The sequence below is a fragment of the Ipomoea nil genome, unplaced genomic scaffold (assembly GCF_001879475.1).
Source record: "Ipomoea nil cultivar Tokyo-kokei standard unplaced genomic scaffold, Asagao_1.1 scaffold3401, whole genome shotgun sequence".
NCBI lineage: Eukaryota > Viridiplantae > Streptophyta > Magnoliopsida > Solanales > Convolvulaceae > Ipomoea > Ipomoea nil.
In genome coordinates, this window is record NW_017619829.1 from 1,079,396 (window position 1) to 1,097,500 (window position 18,105).

At 36.9% G+C, this 18,105-nt stretch overlaps 1 protein-coding gene across 3 annotated transcripts; it reads right to left on the bottom strand.

The window, feature by feature from the left end:
• Positions 1 to 6,058: 6,058 nt before the first annotated feature.
• LOC109171293 (homeobox-leucine zipper protein ATHB-15-like) lies at positions 6,059 to 13,045 on the bottom strand. Of its 3 annotated transcripts, none has more exons than XM_019320363.1 (19): positions 12,697 to 13,045; positions 11,947 to 12,166; positions 11,352 to 11,511; positions 11,163 to 11,266; positions 10,972 to 11,062; positions 10,555 to 10,650; positions 10,356 to 10,469; positions 10,181 to 10,264; positions 9,883 to 10,038; positions 9,721 to 9,795; positions 9,440 to 9,546; positions 9,177 to 9,369; positions 8,394 to 8,579; positions 8,198 to 8,278; positions 7,947 to 8,081; positions 7,439 to 7,764; positions 7,235 to 7,340; positions 6,952 to 7,101; positions 6,059 to 6,376 (listed from the first exon to the last, which is right to left on the bottom strand). In XM_019320363.1, the coding sequence occupies exons 2-19, from the start codon at positions 12,162 to 12,164 to the stop codon at positions 6,230 to 6,232; spliced, it is 2,529 nt and encodes an 842-aa protein (XP_019175908.1). In that variant the 5' UTR covers positions 12,165 to 12,166; positions 12,697 to 13,045; the 3' UTR covers positions 6,059 to 6,229. The 3 variants fall into 3 exon arrangements, with proteins under 3 accessions (XP_019175908.1, XP_019175907.1, XP_019175909.1); XM_019320362.1 differs by having other exon boundaries at positions 12,659 to 13,045; XM_019320364.1 differs by lacking the exon at positions 12,697 to 13,045 and adding an exon at positions 12,254 to 12,654.
• Positions 13,046 to 18,105: the final 5,060 nt, after the last annotated feature.

Consider the following 18,105-nt stretch of genomic DNA (forward strand, 5'->3'; position numbering starts at 1 on the left):
ACTGTGATAATCTCGGTGCAACGTATGTGTCGAGAAACCCTGTTTTTCACTCTCGAATGAAGCACTTAGCTTTGGATTATTTTTTGTTTGAGAACGAGTGCTTGATGGTTCTTTGTGTGTTAAGCATATTTCTACTCGGGACTAGATTGCTGATGTTCTCACTAAGCCTCTTGGGCGAGATATGTTTCTTCGTTTTCGCTCCAAGATTGGAGTATCTGATGGATCCTCCATCTTGCGGGAGCATATTGTGGATGACTCACATTGATTAAGTTTACTGTTCTGTTTTGGTCATTCTATTCTTATGTAATATCTCCTTTTGAATATGTGTTATTAGTCTCTTTCCTACTATTAGTTCTGCTGTATCTTTGGTATTTAGTTGTTAAAATCTTCTATAAGTAGTTTCATTATTTGGTTAATAAACACAACAGATTACTTCTCTATAATAAAGAGGCCTAAAAGATTATTTTTACACTGTTTTTACAGTTTTTTATTTCACTTTAAGAACATCTTGTTAGCACTGCTCTATAAGGTGCAAAACTTATTTTGATTTCTTCTTTTCTTTCATTATATTCCAGTTCAGAATAAAAATACTTATAAAATCACTTTCACTCTTAAGGTGCGTACGTTTAAACCTTAAGGTACGTAGTTTTGCTATTTAAGGTGCTTGATTTTAAGGCTTAATATTCATTAATTTGTATATTCACTAACTTGGCTAAGAGTAAAGAATTTGCCTTAATGTGCGTGGTATTGAGTCTTAAGGTGCGTTAATTTGTGTCTTCAATAACTTGTAACAAAAAAAAATTGCAACTGCCAAAGCCTTTGGGTGCTTGGATTATGACTTTATGGTGCGTGGTTTTAGTCATTAAGGTGCGCGGTTTCAAGTCTTAATGTGCGTTAATTTGCGTATTTAATGACTTGCAACAAAGAAAAAGGTTGGAACTGTTAAAGCCTTAAGGTGTCTCGATTTACTCTTTAAGGTGCGTGAGGTCTGGAAGCGTAAGGTGCGGTAATACATATATTCAAACAAAACTATAAAAGTTCAAGTTCCAATGCCTTTGCGTGTGTGGATTAAGACTTTAATGTGCATGATTTTAGTCTTTAAAGTGCGTGAAATGAAAGTTTATGGTGCGTGGTACGGTTAAGAGGTATATTTAAACCTTAAGGTGCGTGCATTAAGTGTATAAGGTGTGTGATTTTTAAACTTAAGGTGCGTCAATTTGTGTATTCACTGACTTAGACCAAAAAAGAAAAGAAATTCAACTTCCAAGCTATTAAGGTGCGTGCATTTAGTCTTTAAGGTGCGTGGTTTATAGACATAAGGTGCGTGAATTTGCGTATTCATTGATTTAGACCAAAAACTAAAGAAATTCAACTACCAAACTATTAAGTGCATAAATTTAAAACTTAATGTGCATTGTTTTAGTCTTTAAGGTGCGTAATTTCAATGCTTAAAGTGTCTTAATTTGAATATAAACTGCCAAAGCATTAAGTGCATAAATTAAAACCTTAACGTGCTTGATTTTAAGACTTAAGGTGCATTAAATCAAAACCACAAAAATTTATAGCTACAAAATATTTACAAATGTGCTCATTACATCAAACCATCAACAAGAATCAACAAAAAAATATTCATTATTTTTTGTCAAATTTCAAAGCTTTAGCCCTGTTCTCATCATGGAGCTCATTAACTTCAGCAGACAATATCGCCGCAAGATATCTCACCTTGAGACTATCAAGTTGGGCTTTGTTTTCCTTTTGCAAGACACAATCCCATTCACACGTCCTCATGCCCATGTATGTTTCCATGTGGCACATTACAAATACACCACAATCAATCTTGTTCTTGGAGTTTCTCCACTTCATTTCTATTCTTAGTGGTACAAACTGTAGCTATCTAAGTATTTATATAGTATTCAATTTGATAAACAAACTATGTGGTCTTAAAACGGTTTTCATAATGCTTAAAAACAGAATATTACATTGCTCTTTTAAGAATCGGATTCTAATCTTTTGGTGGTGCTATTTTGTCTAGACAATTGCGGCTGTCATTATCCGGCAGGTCGCATGTTTTGCACGTTCTTTCTCCTTTTTAGCTTCTTCTTAGCGGATTTCTCTTTGTTGCTTTTGAGCCTCATCCCACTACCTTTGTTCTTTGCAACTCGATCTAGGTGTTTTTATGTGTATTTCTCCCGGTGCAGTTGATCCAACTAGTCTTTCAATCACATATTCGGGGTTGCCACTCTCTTAGTTTTGTTGTCTGGTCCTTTGTAACTCTCCTTTAAGTTGTTTCAGTGTTCCCAACATTTGCTCCATTTTGTTTAGCCAACCATTCACCAATCCCATACAGTTGTAGAATTCATTCCAAAGTTGGTTGGCAACTGTTCTCGCCTCATTCTCTACTGGAATAGTTGTGCCGTCTGCCCATGCAACATCATACATTGGTCGTGCACATGCATCTCGTGTCCACCGTGGAACAATATAGTTTCTTGGGATGTTCTCGTATCCCTCCTCCTTCAAAACCAACAAGATATGCCTACACAAGATACCAACTCGGTTGAATTTTTTGCACGCGCATTCTGTTTTCTCATCATTTTCGTGGCGTGTAACCTCAAACATTCTCCCACCTTTTTCCTACACTTTGTATTTCCATATACCTTCTACATTGTTTTTGTGGGTGATGTGGCATGTGAAACTGCCCTCCCATACCCCTTTTTGGAATTTATAGAATATGTTAATCGTTTAGACTATAGCATCTTAGCGTTCAATGCTCAAAGGTATTTTAGTTTTAGGGAATGAACCTTCACACTCTGCAATGAGTTTTGCTTGTTTATGCCTCTGTTCTTCAATGGCGCTGTTATATTGCATGAAGAATTCTATCAAGCTGTAGTGGTGGTTCATGAATTTCCCAAAATAGTTATTCTCGGAAGTCGACCTCAATGTTTTTTTGAGTAGTCCTCCCATGAATACGTCATGAAAGTACGCGGGTATCCATGATGCACGGGCCTCGTAGAGTTGTACAAACCACCTGTGCTCTTCAAGGTTGTAGTCTTTCATTATTGTTTCTCATTTTCTCTTGAATTCATCTATACTCAATGTTTCATCCCATACGATATTGTTCAGTGCCTTTCTGAAGCCTCATTCTTGGCCAAGGCAATCCCAACCTTCTCCCCCACTTTTGTCATAATGTGCCACATACAGAATCTGTGCCTAGTTGTTGGCATAGTGAGTGGTACAACCACCTTTAGTGTTGGGTCTTGATCGGTTATAGTACATCTTGGTGTATACCCCATTGCTGTTTTGAACCTGTTTAGTAGCCACTCATACGAATCCACATCTTCTTTCGCAATCAATCATGCCCCAAATGTTATGCATCTCTTATGGTTATCCACCCCCGTGAATAGAATGAAGACTAAGTTGTATCTCCAATGTAACCATTTTTAGAGTTAGTAGTGCACACACATCTGCAACTTAGAGCACACACTTATATATGTCAAAACACAACTCCCACGTCAATGATAAACACAAGCACATAATTAAAGACGATTAAATTATTTTAATAAACTTTCCCTCTGAAATGTCTCTATTCCATGGTGTAGGTTGCTGGCGCAAACGCAGTACTAACAACGTTCACACACCCGCGTCAACAAGACCCCCTCTTGGTAGTCAAGTACTATATGAATACTGTCCATTTAATATTTGGTTCACATATTCACACAGACACATATCCAACCCTAACTGTATTACCATATACTACACTACGCATTGAAATGTTCTCGAGGCATACTTGTTTGTCCTGTATGTAGCATCAAATGACATGACATCTCCAAAGAATGCAAAATTTTTTCGGGATACCACGTCTGCCCAAAATAACCTGGATAATTGTGCCTCTTCATCTTGATCGAAATCAAAGTAGAAGTCCGGATTTATCTCTTTCCTTTGGAACATGTCTTCTACTACCATTTACGCATCTGCCCCTACTATATATGTCAATAGGTCCCTCCTGAAATTGTAAAAGTCGATACATGTTGCCCCTATATCAGTAAAACTTCCAACCATCTCTTTGAACAGCCTGAAAGCTTTTGTTGGACCTATATTTGCTTTGACACAGTTAGTTAGAAAGGTTTTGTGTCCAATGTCAAGCTTCCTATTTATTTTTCAAAATGGTCTAGCCACGTCTGAGCATAGGCAGTGTGTATGTCGGAGCTCGACTGCATGGACTTGATACCCGCCTTTTGGACACCTCGTTATCACCATACGCGCCTTACAACCAACCCTATTAGACATCCACCTCCTTCTCATGGGTCCTATACTGTTTCCTACCATGGTTTTGATTTGTTTATCCTTTCTACTGGGCTTGAAATCTTCGCATGTGCATATCATGTATTTAATTGCCACTTCCCCCTCTCTAGTTTTTCGCATCGTGTTGTGTCTGATATCAAAGCCTACCACGGTAGCGCGTATGCTCGGTAGAACTCAATTCCTTTGTCTACTGTTTCAAATCATTCCTCATTGGTATTAGGTATCTCGTATTTCGTCCCGTTTAGGAATATGTCCATTAAACATTTTGCTACACCACTTCTAGAGTTCCAGATTGCTCTTCGCCTATTGACCACATAAACGTTATTAAAATGTCGTTACATGCTTTATCGGTAATAGCCGCACATACAAATCACACACATGCTCACACAGTGTTCATTATTCACAAACATGTTTCATAAGTCGCGCATGCATGCACATACATTACTACATTAGTGGGGGTGTGCATGTTATGTTTTTTTTTTTTACTCAGTTCGATCTTCACACTTCATTCGCCGAATGGCGTATGCGTGGGGTGTGCATGGTACATTTTCTTCAATGGTACAGTGGCTTGAGTTGGCCGTCTACTCACATACGTATCTGGGGACGCGCATGTGTGATCTCTCTCTTATTTCTATGTGCATCGACAATATATTCACATGTTGTTCTATACCTAATTCTTCATAATCTGTCACTCAGAATTAGGTTTTCCAAATTAAGCCTATTCATTCACTTTTTGTTCACAATGCAATCAATTTCAAATTCTATGCATGATGCACACGTTAAAAAAATTGAACAAACATGGCATCATTTAACTATTATACTCAGTTCGAATTCATTACCTAGGGTTGTCGTTGCCGTGTTCTCAGAATTCACATTCATTACTATTCGCCTCAGTGATGCATCGGATTGCCGTCTGTTGAGGAGGATTGTCGTCTAGAGAGGGTTGCCGTCGATCGAAGGGTGTGCGTCAACCCTTAGGTAGTTCAATCCTACCATACTTAACACTTCTTCAATTATGGTACGGTGTATTGTCCATATGAAATATAATCCGTAATTATCCCCTTAATGAATTTCCCTAATTACCCTTTCTAATACTTAATTAAGATTCTTTAATCAATTAATTTCCTTAGATCTAATCCGTTTATTTACTCAAATCTTATGGCCCATATTTGTTCACACTTTTTATTTTAAGGGTATTTGCATGTAAATGCAACACACACACACACACACAGATATATATATATATATATATATATATATATATATATATATATATATATATATATTATATATATATATATATATATATATATATATATATATATATATATTATATATATATATATATATATATATAGTCACATTTATTGAGCTATTATTTACCATAATAATTATTACTCCGTAGATTTTATATAGTAATAGTTTGGGAGGTACTTTGAGTGAAAAGTTGTAAAGATAAGATTTTGTAGATTATGTTCAAGAATTCCTAAATAAAGCCATTGCATTTATTTTAAATTTCAAAGACATAAATATATCGTTTTTATAAGTATATATCATTGCATTTCTCATTATATTAATAACGCACATAGTGTTTTACTGTTTTATACTTGGCTCTAACTCATTTAAATGAGTATTTTAAAGTGGTTAAGTTGAATTCAAATTGGTCTCTTTAATTTATTTTATGTATATGCTTTGTTTCATTCCATAGAATCATAAGATGATGAGATGAGTTTGGTGCACAATTAATGACAATGTCATCTGGAAAAACTATGTATCACAACCCTGAAAAACTACATACAGACGAGAGCACTAAATGATAGTTAGAAAGGCAAAATTAAGCATGTCTATTGTATATAAGCAAACACTGATGTTTAATCTACTGTAGTTTCTTATACAGATTCCTTCCTAAGCAGAATGCTAAAATAAAACCTCAGACAAAAGACCAGTTGATGAACATGAAGCATATAGAGTGTGGGTTTTCTTCTTCATTCAGCACTTTCCATGCCACTGCCCTCTCGTATGAAACCGGCCTCCCCATGCTTGACAAACAGATGCCGCCTTGAAGACAAGTGAAGCCCTGTTGCCGAAGATGCAGAAAAGAATAACAATATATAAGTGACAATTGAATCTAGGATGTGTTCTATCTCAACTAAAAGTTTAAGCAGATAGCTAGCGAGACTACATTTAGCAGTCGCCCGCCCAACACAAGCATCGGTTTTGCATATCCTTAAGGAAAGTATAAGGTATGTTTACAGGCAACGCGTTTGAAATGCATTGTTGTTCATACAATGAGCAAATCTATTAGTGTGGCAAGGCAAGACTAGGCAGGGAGGAGGTATGCAGTAACGTGCGCTACCGTGTATTTTCTGTTGAGCATATATAAACATAATCCAACTACCAGCTTAGGTTTTAGTTGAGATGGAGCACATGTTTCAATTTGGTATCAGAGCCAACCCCATGTCAAAGGTCATGCGTTCGAATTTCCGTGCCACTCGATAAAAAGAGACTATAGTCAACGTGTTGCTTAGAGCCCCGTCAAAAGTAACTGGCTCGCACACGCTTTAATTTTTTATACTACCCTCAATGTATAATTGGATGAATTGCAGCATATATGCATATATGAGTAAGAATGCAGTTAGTTGTGCTGCATACCTGCTGCATAATCTGTGGAAGCTCTGAGAAGAGTGTTTTTCTGCCATTGTCATCAAAAACCTTTTCCAGAGTAATATCTTGGAGAGCAACTAAGGTGGTTTCAAGCATATCAAGTCCTGCTTCGTTTGCGAATGAGAAAACTGGCAATGCCTGCAGACAAAAAGGGTTTACTTTCTTTCTTGGAGTACCAACAAACATTTCTCATATTGCAAATAATTGTTTGTGTTTACATTTTCCCAGAGTTGTAATGGAAGCTTGAAATAGTTAATAATAATAATAATACCTTTAAAGAGCAACACATAAGAGCATCTGAGTGGTGCCATAATGATTTGAGGATCGATTCACCTCCTTCACTAGCAGATTTGAGAAGATCCATGCCCAAAAAGAATCTGCAGCATTTCAACATGTCAAAACAATCAATGTTCGAACAGACAGTCATAGTTACAACTCTTAGTTGATCGATCTATGTTTATTCAGAGCAGCGCACCTATAGCTTTGACAGATCCAACGGGCAAGAGTATGAGCTTCGGGTGTGCCAGGTGGAGGGCGCAGACCGGCATGAGGACTAAGTTGGGAAGGAGACAGAGCCAATGCTACCCTTTGAACAGACGATATGATACTGCGCACATATTGCCGAGCCATAGCAGCTATGCTTTCTTGAAGATGGATCTCGAATGCAAATTGGAAAGCAATTGTCATAACTGATTTGCTGGTACTGCACTGTTTCGATTGATCACCGGTTTGCCTGGTTCCACCTGTTCCAACTTCAAGCGTTGATGCTAGGTCAAGCGTCCGGTTTGGACTCGAGGCATCCTGCATTATCATAATGATGATTGTTGAGCATATAACCATTAATGTGCAATCCAACTATCAGCTTAGGCTTTTAGTTGAGATGGAACTTCAATTTGGTATCAGAGTCAGACCAAAGGGCATGGGTTCGAATCTCTAAAACAAACTAAAACAATCTGGCTGATAATAAACACACGATTGCTCACCATTCTAGAATCTAGAGGAATGATTCGGAAACCAGAGGGAAGAAGCGGTGCATCATCAGCAAACGAGGCATCTATGGGAGCGGAGATGAGTTCAGCGCAGGTGCCAACTGCGTTCTCATCCACTCCACTACAAAGCTGAGGAAATGTAATGAATACAAAGATCAGAAAGCTTATTTTGCACCATTGTATTACTGAGTACTATACTGAAAGATTCAAATTATCATGAATTACTTGGAGCAGGAAAAACGTACTTGTAATAGAAAGATGTCACCGGCTGTCAACATATCTTCTCGAAAATGGCCCATGTTTTCCAGTCTAACTACCTCCATAAACTGTTTTACAGTAAAGAAGTATATATGCTCAGTTTATGGCTTCGATTCCAAAACTTTTTGCAGAAATTAGACACTGGCACCTTACTGGTTGGAAATTAAAAACTAAGCTACTTGCCTCTTCATGCTCTATGGTCTGAGCCAATGGAAGAATAACCTGTCCACCAAAATTTCCCGTTCGGGCTACTGGTAGACTACAAGGACCAGCTTTAACTGCAGCAGCTGAATAAGCATCAATACTGCTATCTGCCCATTCTGACCGGTGTTCTCGCAAGAACCTTAGAAGGATTGCAGGAGGTACATTCTGCCAAAAAAGAAGAAAGATGGTCTCACGGAGTGCCAAGAAAGACATAAAATCATTCACTCCGAAAAGTCTAAAACAATACCCAGAAGGTAATGCATGTACTTTGATTACAAGCGAAGAACAACTCTTTGAGACATTCCAGGAAGAGATTCGAGTTAAAACGAAGCAAATATTTCAGAGCAGAACCTCAACGAAATATGATAATCTCACACAAACAAGAAGAAACACTCCAAGATCAGAGTTATGATCATAGCGATAACATTGTCACATTAAATATATTAAATTTTTTTGGATAACGAGGGAACCTCACAACCCTTTCGAGTGTGAGTAAACCCCACCTTGTGACCCTAGCCGAAAAAGGACCACAAGGAAGTTAACCAGCCTAGGTTACCCATAGCTGACCGGCTCAAACCTGTTGTATATTAAATTTGTTACTTGGAGCTACAGACCTATATACTCACGGCTTGTTATCGAAATTAATATACTTAATCAAATTGTTTTTTTTTTTTCTTGTAGAGCCTAACAAATGTAGTATACCATATAGAGCTAATGTTTCCTATTGCTTTAGCAGATGTACTCTGTAGACATTATCCTTACCTGTAATAGCATGGAAGCCTTGGCACACAGCACTGCACCACTCATAGGTGGAAGTCCATTAGCATAAGGAAGATTTGCACCCATCAATTTGGCTGTAGAGGAATTCACCATAATGGTAACATCATCAATACCATCACTCTCAATCATCGACCACCCCTCATCAGTAAAACCATTTACGGCCTCGTTAAAACCCCTGCCACAATATAAAGTTAAGTATATACACGCTGAAAGTTTACAGAAAATGTTGGGATTAGGTAAATTACTTGCTTAATCTTTGGCTAAGCGCACGCAAGGCTGCCGGTCTTCGTCCCCAACCAGTCACAGTAGGCTGAGAAATTTCTTGTGAGATCTGCCTCAAGTGACGTAAAGCCTGAAAAGTGATTCCAAGTCACGATGGAATACAAGTTAACAACAATGACATATCCTTTAGCCTAAAAGACAAACTAAAGAGTACACAAACAACTTTATACTTGGGGGATCATCAAGGAATCAATTGTCACAATGATAAGCAAATATATGAATATAGACGACAAATCATTCATACCGCTAGTGTTGTCCTCTGGGAAAGAAGCGTTGATGACTCATATAATGGACGCAACACTTCAGGAACACTCCAAGGCTGTTTGAGAAGACGGGAAGGTTTTGTCAGTAAAACAAGCACAAGAATCATAGCCACCAGTAATTTTAAAAAAGTTTATTAATGCACCTCTAAATCAACATGGTCAACTATATGGATTATTGATCCACCCCCTTCACAGGGCCTTATGAGATATCCACTTGGCATCATTTCTGCTCTCACAAAATGCTGCACTGGTGGCATGCTAGGACCATTCTGAGTGTTGTTCAGCGACCGTTCACATATCTAGAACGTACACAAATGCAGGGAAAAGAAAAGGGTACGTTACATTTCAAAGCGCAATATTATTCCTCACTTCAAATAACATAAAACCTCCTAGTTTGCTTTATTTTTCACTTGCAGTATATCTATTATTGTTGAGACGTACCACTAGACTACCGTCTTCCATAACAGATGTATATCGCAGTAACCAGAAGTCACGAGCTGGTGCGAGAGTAGTAGGAGCATAGAGCTGATTCAATTAAAACCCAAAACATTCCTTTGAGACAAATCAACAAACATATTAAGGACAAAATAGGTATCCCAAAAGGACTAAAACTAACCTGCATGTATAGCAGTTCAACGGTGCCACCATTTCCAGTAGACATTGCATTGAGAACATCCACAGCTCGGCAATCACGAAACCATGATGGCCGATCTTTAAGGATTTCAGCAACCTGGATTAAGTGACAGGCACATTACATTTGTATTGCCTAACAGTAAAGCAACTAAGACTAAGATGTTTCATTTAAACACACTTACTCTTGTAGGTTCCAGACCCACAAGACCGCATGCTCGCGAGGCTACTCCAACGCAACCATGAGAAATAGCAATGATTCCAATGGAATCCGGACCAGGCTGTAGACAAAAGGGAAAAAAACAAAAAAGTCAAAACATTTCTTTTTCCAGAAAAAATGGAGTTTAGGTCACAATTCATAGACCAATGATCAAACTGTTAGGATCAAGCGATTACCATAGCTAATAGCGAAGGCACAACTTTATTTCCTTATAAACTGCCATCACATTTTCGAGAGGCAGGATGCTGGACTTGGCCCTTCACTGGCCTCCGCCCAACACAAACAGATAATGATTTCATAGTAAAACTAACTCTTTTGACAACACAATAGAATTCATGGATGAGCAGAATTAGAGAGCGAAATAGGTAAGGTGAGGGCTAACCTTCATCCCAGGCATTTGGACCCACTCCACAGCAGTTCCAGTAGCCTTTGATAGAAACTCTGTTAAAGTCTCCTCTGCTAAGGACAAGAGTCTGGGGAAAAATATACACAAATTCAACCTCCATGAGTGAAGAAAGTAAATGGAAATTTGAAGAGCTAAACAAAAAAAAAAAAAAAAAGTTCGCCATTTACCCTGCAGGGCTTGCATCCCTTGGCGGAGGACGCTGAGGAGTCAGATTGTTCTGACCACTTGTCACCACAGATTCACAGCTATTATCTGTGGTAGTCAGGGCTGCCTGTAAAATAAATCATCAAAATAACAAATCATTAAGGGAGCTAACTAAGAAGAAGAAAAAGAAGGAAGGAAGGTAAATTGTTTACATTTTGGGTATGCTGGCGGAAATAGCTGTTCTCATACACCAAATGTGAAACTTGCTTCTGCAGCCTATCATTCTCCTCCATCAACAGCTTGTTCATTGCTGTCAACTTTCGATTCACGGCTTGGAGACGAGACGACTCTTTTCGCTGTTTCTCCCTGCATCTGCATACCAAACCAAATACAATACCAGCTATAATCAATAAACTTTAACTGTTAGGCCTCCACCCAACAATCTCCTTCCAACACCAGCCAGTCCCGTGCTCTTGCGGGCTCAGGGTGCTGGATTTGATGTTTTACCGGCCTCCGCCCAACAATCCCCTTCCAGCACAAGCCAGTCCCGTGGGACGTAGACCCATCATCTAGTTCTGATACCATTTGTTTGGGTCAACAATTCCCGAGTGCTGGACTTGGCCCTTGCCGGCCTCCGCCCAACATTAACACCAACACCACAGAGGCATGAATTGAAGCACGTACTCTATCTCAACTAAAAACCTAAGCTGATAGTTGGATTGCACATTAATGGTTATATGCTCAACAGCATGAAATCTCAGAAAATGAAAATCAACAACCAAAACAGAAGAAGAATTTATGATATACCTTCTATTCTGAAACCAAACTTTGATCTGTTTTGGCTCGATATTGGAAAGAATTGAACACTCCCTGATGAGCTGCTGCCTGCGAAGCGAACTTGGCTTTGGACATTCATGATACAGCCTCTCCAGAGCCTCGATCTGCTCCGGTGTGTACCGCACATATTTCCCATTGTCCAATCCCATTTTCCCACTCTCTTTACAGCTCGATGTCACCGCCATCATCACTTCATATCATAAACAATAACAAATCAATCAATTCCAGAACCAATAACATTCAAATTTTCCTGCAAACATAATCTTTCAATTCTCACCTTAATTACTTCCAAAATCAAACATCAACAATATTTCTTTTCATTCAACCAAAATTTGTAGCTTTAACTCACCAATTGAAACTACCTTGGTTAAGTTTCTATATTATCCCCAGAAAAACCCTAGAAAACAACAAGACACCACAACTATCTTCCTTTCCAAGGACTAATTTGAATAAACTATACTAAATCATATATAGATATACTACGAGTTTCAGCTTGTTTATTTATATACTAAAGATAAATAACCCACGTAAAACTTTTTTGTTTTTTGAATGAAGTCCCAACATCCATGTATAGATAAGAACACAGTTGAAGCTTGTGTGTGAAGCATGGAAACTTTCAAACACTTAAAAATCAAGAAATGTACAAAAAAAGTAAAATAAACCACAGACAAAGATACATAACTGTATGATTTGCAGCTAGCTAGCTAGCTAGCTATATACCTCTGTCCTTTTTCTGCAAGCTTGAAAAATAAATTCCCAGCAATAATCCACTCTCTACCGTACAAACGCTTCCTTCACAGCCACGCAGCGTGAAGCACAAGGCTGCTGAGATCTTCCATCATTGGATCGCCACTTCCCTAATCTTCGTGAATTGGTCTCACCCCACCAACCAACCAAGCCTCAAAGACGTGAAAAGCTCCACTCTTTCTCAAACTCTAAACTTCTGTTTGTATATAGGGGTTTGTTTGTGAGTGTATGTACGTGTATATATATGTATATATGAAGAACAGAAGAGAGTACGTGGTTGAGGGAGAGAGAGAGGAAGAAGAAGAAGAAGACGCTTCTCATTTCTTTCATCGCATGTTTTGCTACTCCTTAAATCAGGCTGGAATTTGTTTTTTTTTTTTATTATTATATATTATTAATTATACTGTGGAATAAATTATGTTTGATGTGGGAGAGAGAGAGAATTTTAATATAAAAAGGAAGAAAGAGTGCGGCTTCGGTTTCTCTCTCCAACTTTGCCTTTTTCTCTCTCTACCATCTGTCCCTGGTTTGGCATCAGGAGGAGGAGGAATGGGAATGTGACACAACACAAAAGAAAAGAAAATTGTTTCAAAAAAGAAAAGAAAAGAAAAAAAAAAAAAACCAACGTTTTTATGCCCTCCACCCCCTTATTTCCCAAAATAGAATTGCCTCAAATCCGCCAAAGTAAATTGTTGTTTGGCAGCATTATAGTTTCTTTTCACAAGGAAAGTCTCAATTAGCGTATTTTTCACTATAATATATCGTCGAAAAGGAGTATCTAAGTGAATTGAGTCGAGCATGATTTTAGTACCAGTATCAGTTATAACATTTCTCACACAAAGTCTTTTTTATAATATTGCAATAGGCACTAGTTAAGCGTCCAACAAGCGCCTAGGTGCCGCATGGCTCCTAATTTTAAAAAAAATTGTATAATTCTATGGGAAAGAAAATATGTGTACTGCTTATTGGATTACTATGAATTGTCAAATTGGGAATATGTTATGTATAAATGGTATAATGTATAAATGTATAATATGTATAAAACTATAAATGTAATCAATGAATTATAGATCAGAATGTAGAATAAAGAATCAATGGATTAGTGAATTACTGAAAAAGTGGGAATTAGTACGTACTTGTTGCAGTGTTGCGTTGTTGACGGCTTGATGGAGAAGTGACTGTGCAGACGATGGAGTCCACGGAGGAGATGCAGAGCAAATAGAAGCAGTTGTGGAGAATTAGAGATGCGGAGGGGGATAGGGTTTTTTTGAATTGGGGTTTTTGCTCAAAACGACGTCGTTTTGAGCGAAAACCCCAATTCAAAAAAAAAATTTAACTCGGTAAGAGTTGGCCGATTTGGCCGCCTAATCGGCCGGTCGATAAGGTGGCGCCTACGGGGCAAAATTGCACGGCCTAGGGACATCTAGGCACTGCCTAGGCCGATTTTTGCGATAGTACTTTTTAATGTCGTTTACCTCTTCCATGTGATTTAGGAACTATTACATAAGAGTAAAAGTCATCAATGTGCATCATCGAGTAGTAACTACACGCTTATATTAAACATATTTCTAAATCTAAATAAAAAGCAATTGTCGTATCTACATAAATTTATTTTTTTTTTAAATGATAACTCTACACTCACGATAAAACTCTTGTCATGTATATATTTTATTGGTGAAAAAATAAAAATTATAAATTATTTTGAGTAAATACCCAAAATGGTCCCTCGACTATAACTAAATTCACAAATTGGTCATCGACTTTCAATTTCAACCAATTAAGTCCTTAACTTTACAATTTTGACACGATTTGGTCCTCCATCTATTTGACCATTTGTTGACTGTGATCGACGATCTCCAGAAGAACCTTCAGCTCTCGTCGGAGCACGTGGAGGCCTCTAGGATGACGTTGCACCGGTTCGGAAACACGTCGTCTTCTTCGCTCTGGTACGAACTCAACTACATTGAATCCAAAGGGAGGATGAAGAAAGGCGACCGGATTTGGTAGATTGCTTTCGACAGTGGATTCGAATGTAACAGTACGGTCTGGAAATGCAATCGGAACCTTAAAAAATCGACGATAGACCATGAAATTACATATATCCTCAAAAATCACAGTCAACAAACGATCAAATAGACAGAGGATCAAATTGTGTTAAAATTACAAAGTTAAGAACTTAATTGGTTGAAATTGAAAGTCGAAGACCAATTTGTGAATTTAGTTATAGTCGAGGGACCATTTTGAGTATTTACTTATTATTTTTTATGAATCAAGTACATCTATTTTACTTATGCTTAGATGATATGTAGTGATGAGAGAGGTCCTCAGGTCCATCCTCAATTACATATGCTTAGAATTAAAAATATGAGTTGTATTAATATAAATTTATTTCGTTATTTCAAATTTTAAAAAGTACTCCGTAACAAAATAAAGAATTGATAGGGAATATGGTGGGAGACATGTCAGGCTGACGTGAGAACCGATGAAATTGACATCACTGTCCTTCGGTTTAAAAACTTTATAAAGAAAATGAGGAAAAGTGAAAGAAAGAGAATATAATAGGAAATAGAAAGAAAAGGTGAAAAATAAATAATGAAAAAAAAAAAAAAAAAAAAAAAAAAAAAAGAGGACAAAATAATGAGGGTGTTTTGCATGCGTCTTGGATTTTGTATGCATGCTCTCCTCCATCTTTTCGTTATCATGCATCCCATTCTCTTCATCATCATACATAACATGGCATATTGGCATGCATTATATACAAATACAAGTGAAAATTATTTAAAAAATATAGTGATACGATTCCACATCAGCTCCACAAGAGATTGTGAAGTGGTACTTAAGTTAGAATCAAACCTTCACTCATAAGCCAGTTTTTGTGATGGAGTTAGGGTCCTGGCTTGAGTACCGTATCATATAGCTTTAAACTATCTATATACAAGTTCAATTTATGCTCTAACACCCCACTTTTATTTCTTAATTATTTATTTTAAAATTAGGTGATATCAGTTTCGCCGAATTAATCCTAAGCATACAAGACCCTGCCCCTAAAACTTCTGCAGATGTAAATCGCGAGTCGCGCAATCAGCCCACATATCATATCCTAGTCGATCTTCATGTGCGCACAAGGAATCCAATTCAGAACTTCTAGCATCCTTGCCTCATTTTACTGATACATGTTTCTCGTAGGATGTAATCTTTATTTATAAAATGAATCATGCTACACTCTTACTTTTTTACTATTCACAAACAGTCACTCCTACTTTTACATTTATAGACGCAACACTATCATTGAACTCAAAAAATCACTCATGCTCGTTAAATAAACATATTGATATATAAACTCCTAAACAATACAACATCTTGAATTCAAACTTGAGACTTTAACTCAAAAAATAAAAATAAAAAAAATCGAATGCGAATTTATGAGCAAAATTGTTGTATTCTATGCATTTCTTTTTAATTGTCTTGTAATAATTACAAAGCATTAATTATTAGAATGCATCTATGATGCAAAGTTTAGAAGAAAATAGAGGTAAAAATGTACATCACACCACATTTAGTATCCCATATATGCATCCAGTCATGACATAAATAAAATGTATATAAGTTCATAGTTTGAAGCATCTTGAGGAGTAGACATGATTAGTAAGTGAGTCCCAAAAATTGTTCACTTTCTTTCTGTCATTTGTTGTTAAAAAGAAAAACACAATGTGTATATAAATATAATTCCAAGTTGACATCTTCCGACAAATTTAGAAAATGACAAAAGAAGACCAAAGGTAATTATCCTTTGCCAACCATCCAATCATTCCTCCAAAAAGATCACTCTTAATTTACTTCAATTCCCATTCCTAGCTAGCTAGATACCACTCCTCTCATCTATATCTTATTATTATTCAGCCATACATAAAGAGGGAGGGGAGCATATATAGGAGGGTTTGATTTGATTTGATTTGAAAGTCCTGAAATCGAATTAAATATTTTGATTTGAGAAATTTTACAATGAAAAAATGTAGTGTATTGACACAATATATATTGAACCCTAGCAGTGGCAGTGTGAAAATTACACTCAGCTTAATGTTATGGGTTCTTTATAAACATCGGACACCAAGTACTAATCATTTCACCTAATGGTCTACTAAATCATCGTGATTTATTCTCTATTATCTTGTTAGGTAGAGTGCAGAGTTCTAGAACGAGAAAATTTCGCCTTTGGACAAAAATATAGTGTAAATAAAAATTGAAATGATAGTAAAATTCCTTAATTATATCCTTTAACTACTCATAAAATTAATCATCAACCTTACTAAGAATTCATAGAAACAATGTGTTTAGCAATCAAAAACATCAAAAGGTGAATATTAAGAAAGCGCAAATTGTATTGTAAATCAGAGTCTATTATGAACCATGATCCAGATTGCGTACCTTCACTTTATACATATTATGTACTTTCAACAGATACCCAATTTGTTAACGACACGTACATAATATGTTAATTGTAAATATATAATAAATATGGTGGACCCGAGTCCACGATATAATGATTTTTTAGAAAGGAATGTAGTATCACTCCATAAATTTAAGATTATATATATATATATATATATATATATATATATATATATATATATATATATAATCGCACTCAGGTGCGAATGCTTCACCCATGAGCGAAATAGGAATGGATTCTGTCCGTCCACGTATCCAGATCTAATGGAAGATCAGAGAAACACTGATTTTTTTTTAAAAGCGCAGTGGTATTTTCTTAAATAATTGAACATCGAAGTGCAAGTAAAATGTATTACAAGTGCATGTAAAATGTATCATAGGTGCAAGTAAAAATTTACAGCGAGTATCAATACTAAGTGCACCTACAGTTATAAGTAGTTGCACCTATAGTTCTAAGTAGTTGCACAGATAGTTATAAGTAGTTGCACCTAGGTGCATGAATGTTTGCGGGTGGTTTTGAGGGGTATTACTACCCGCTGAACTCAGAACAATGAATGTTAACAAGACAAAATTACATGCACTTATTGGTGAAAGTAGGTGCACCTATAGTTATAAATAGTTGCACCTATAGTTATAAATAGTTGCACTTATAGTTATAAGCACACCCAAGTGCATGAATGTTTGCGGGAAGTGAATGCTAACAAGACAAAATTACATGCACTTATAGGTGAAAGTAAGTGCACTTGTAAGTGATTTTACTTGCACTTCGATGTTCAATTATTTACGAAAATGACACCGTGTTTCTTTTAAGCTATTAGATCTGGACACGTGTCGCGCGCTGATTTGTTCGCATATTCCTTCCTGTGCACTTATTCGCACCTGAGTGCATCCCTATATATATATATATATATATATATATATATATATATATAT

What these genes read in the sequence shown, in the direction of transcription:
- LOC109171293 (XM_019320362.1), bottom strand. An exon ending in TGGAAGACGGTAGTCTAGTG is followed by an intron (nt 10,039 to 10,180) that starts GTACGTCTCAAC and finishes TGTACGTTCTAG; the next exon opens with ATATGTGAACGGTCGCTGAA. An exon ending in AGACCATAGAGCATGAAGAG is followed by an intron (nt 8,279 to 8,393) that starts GCAAGTAGCTTA and finishes ACTGTAAAACAG; the next exon opens with TTTATGGAGGTAGTTAGACT.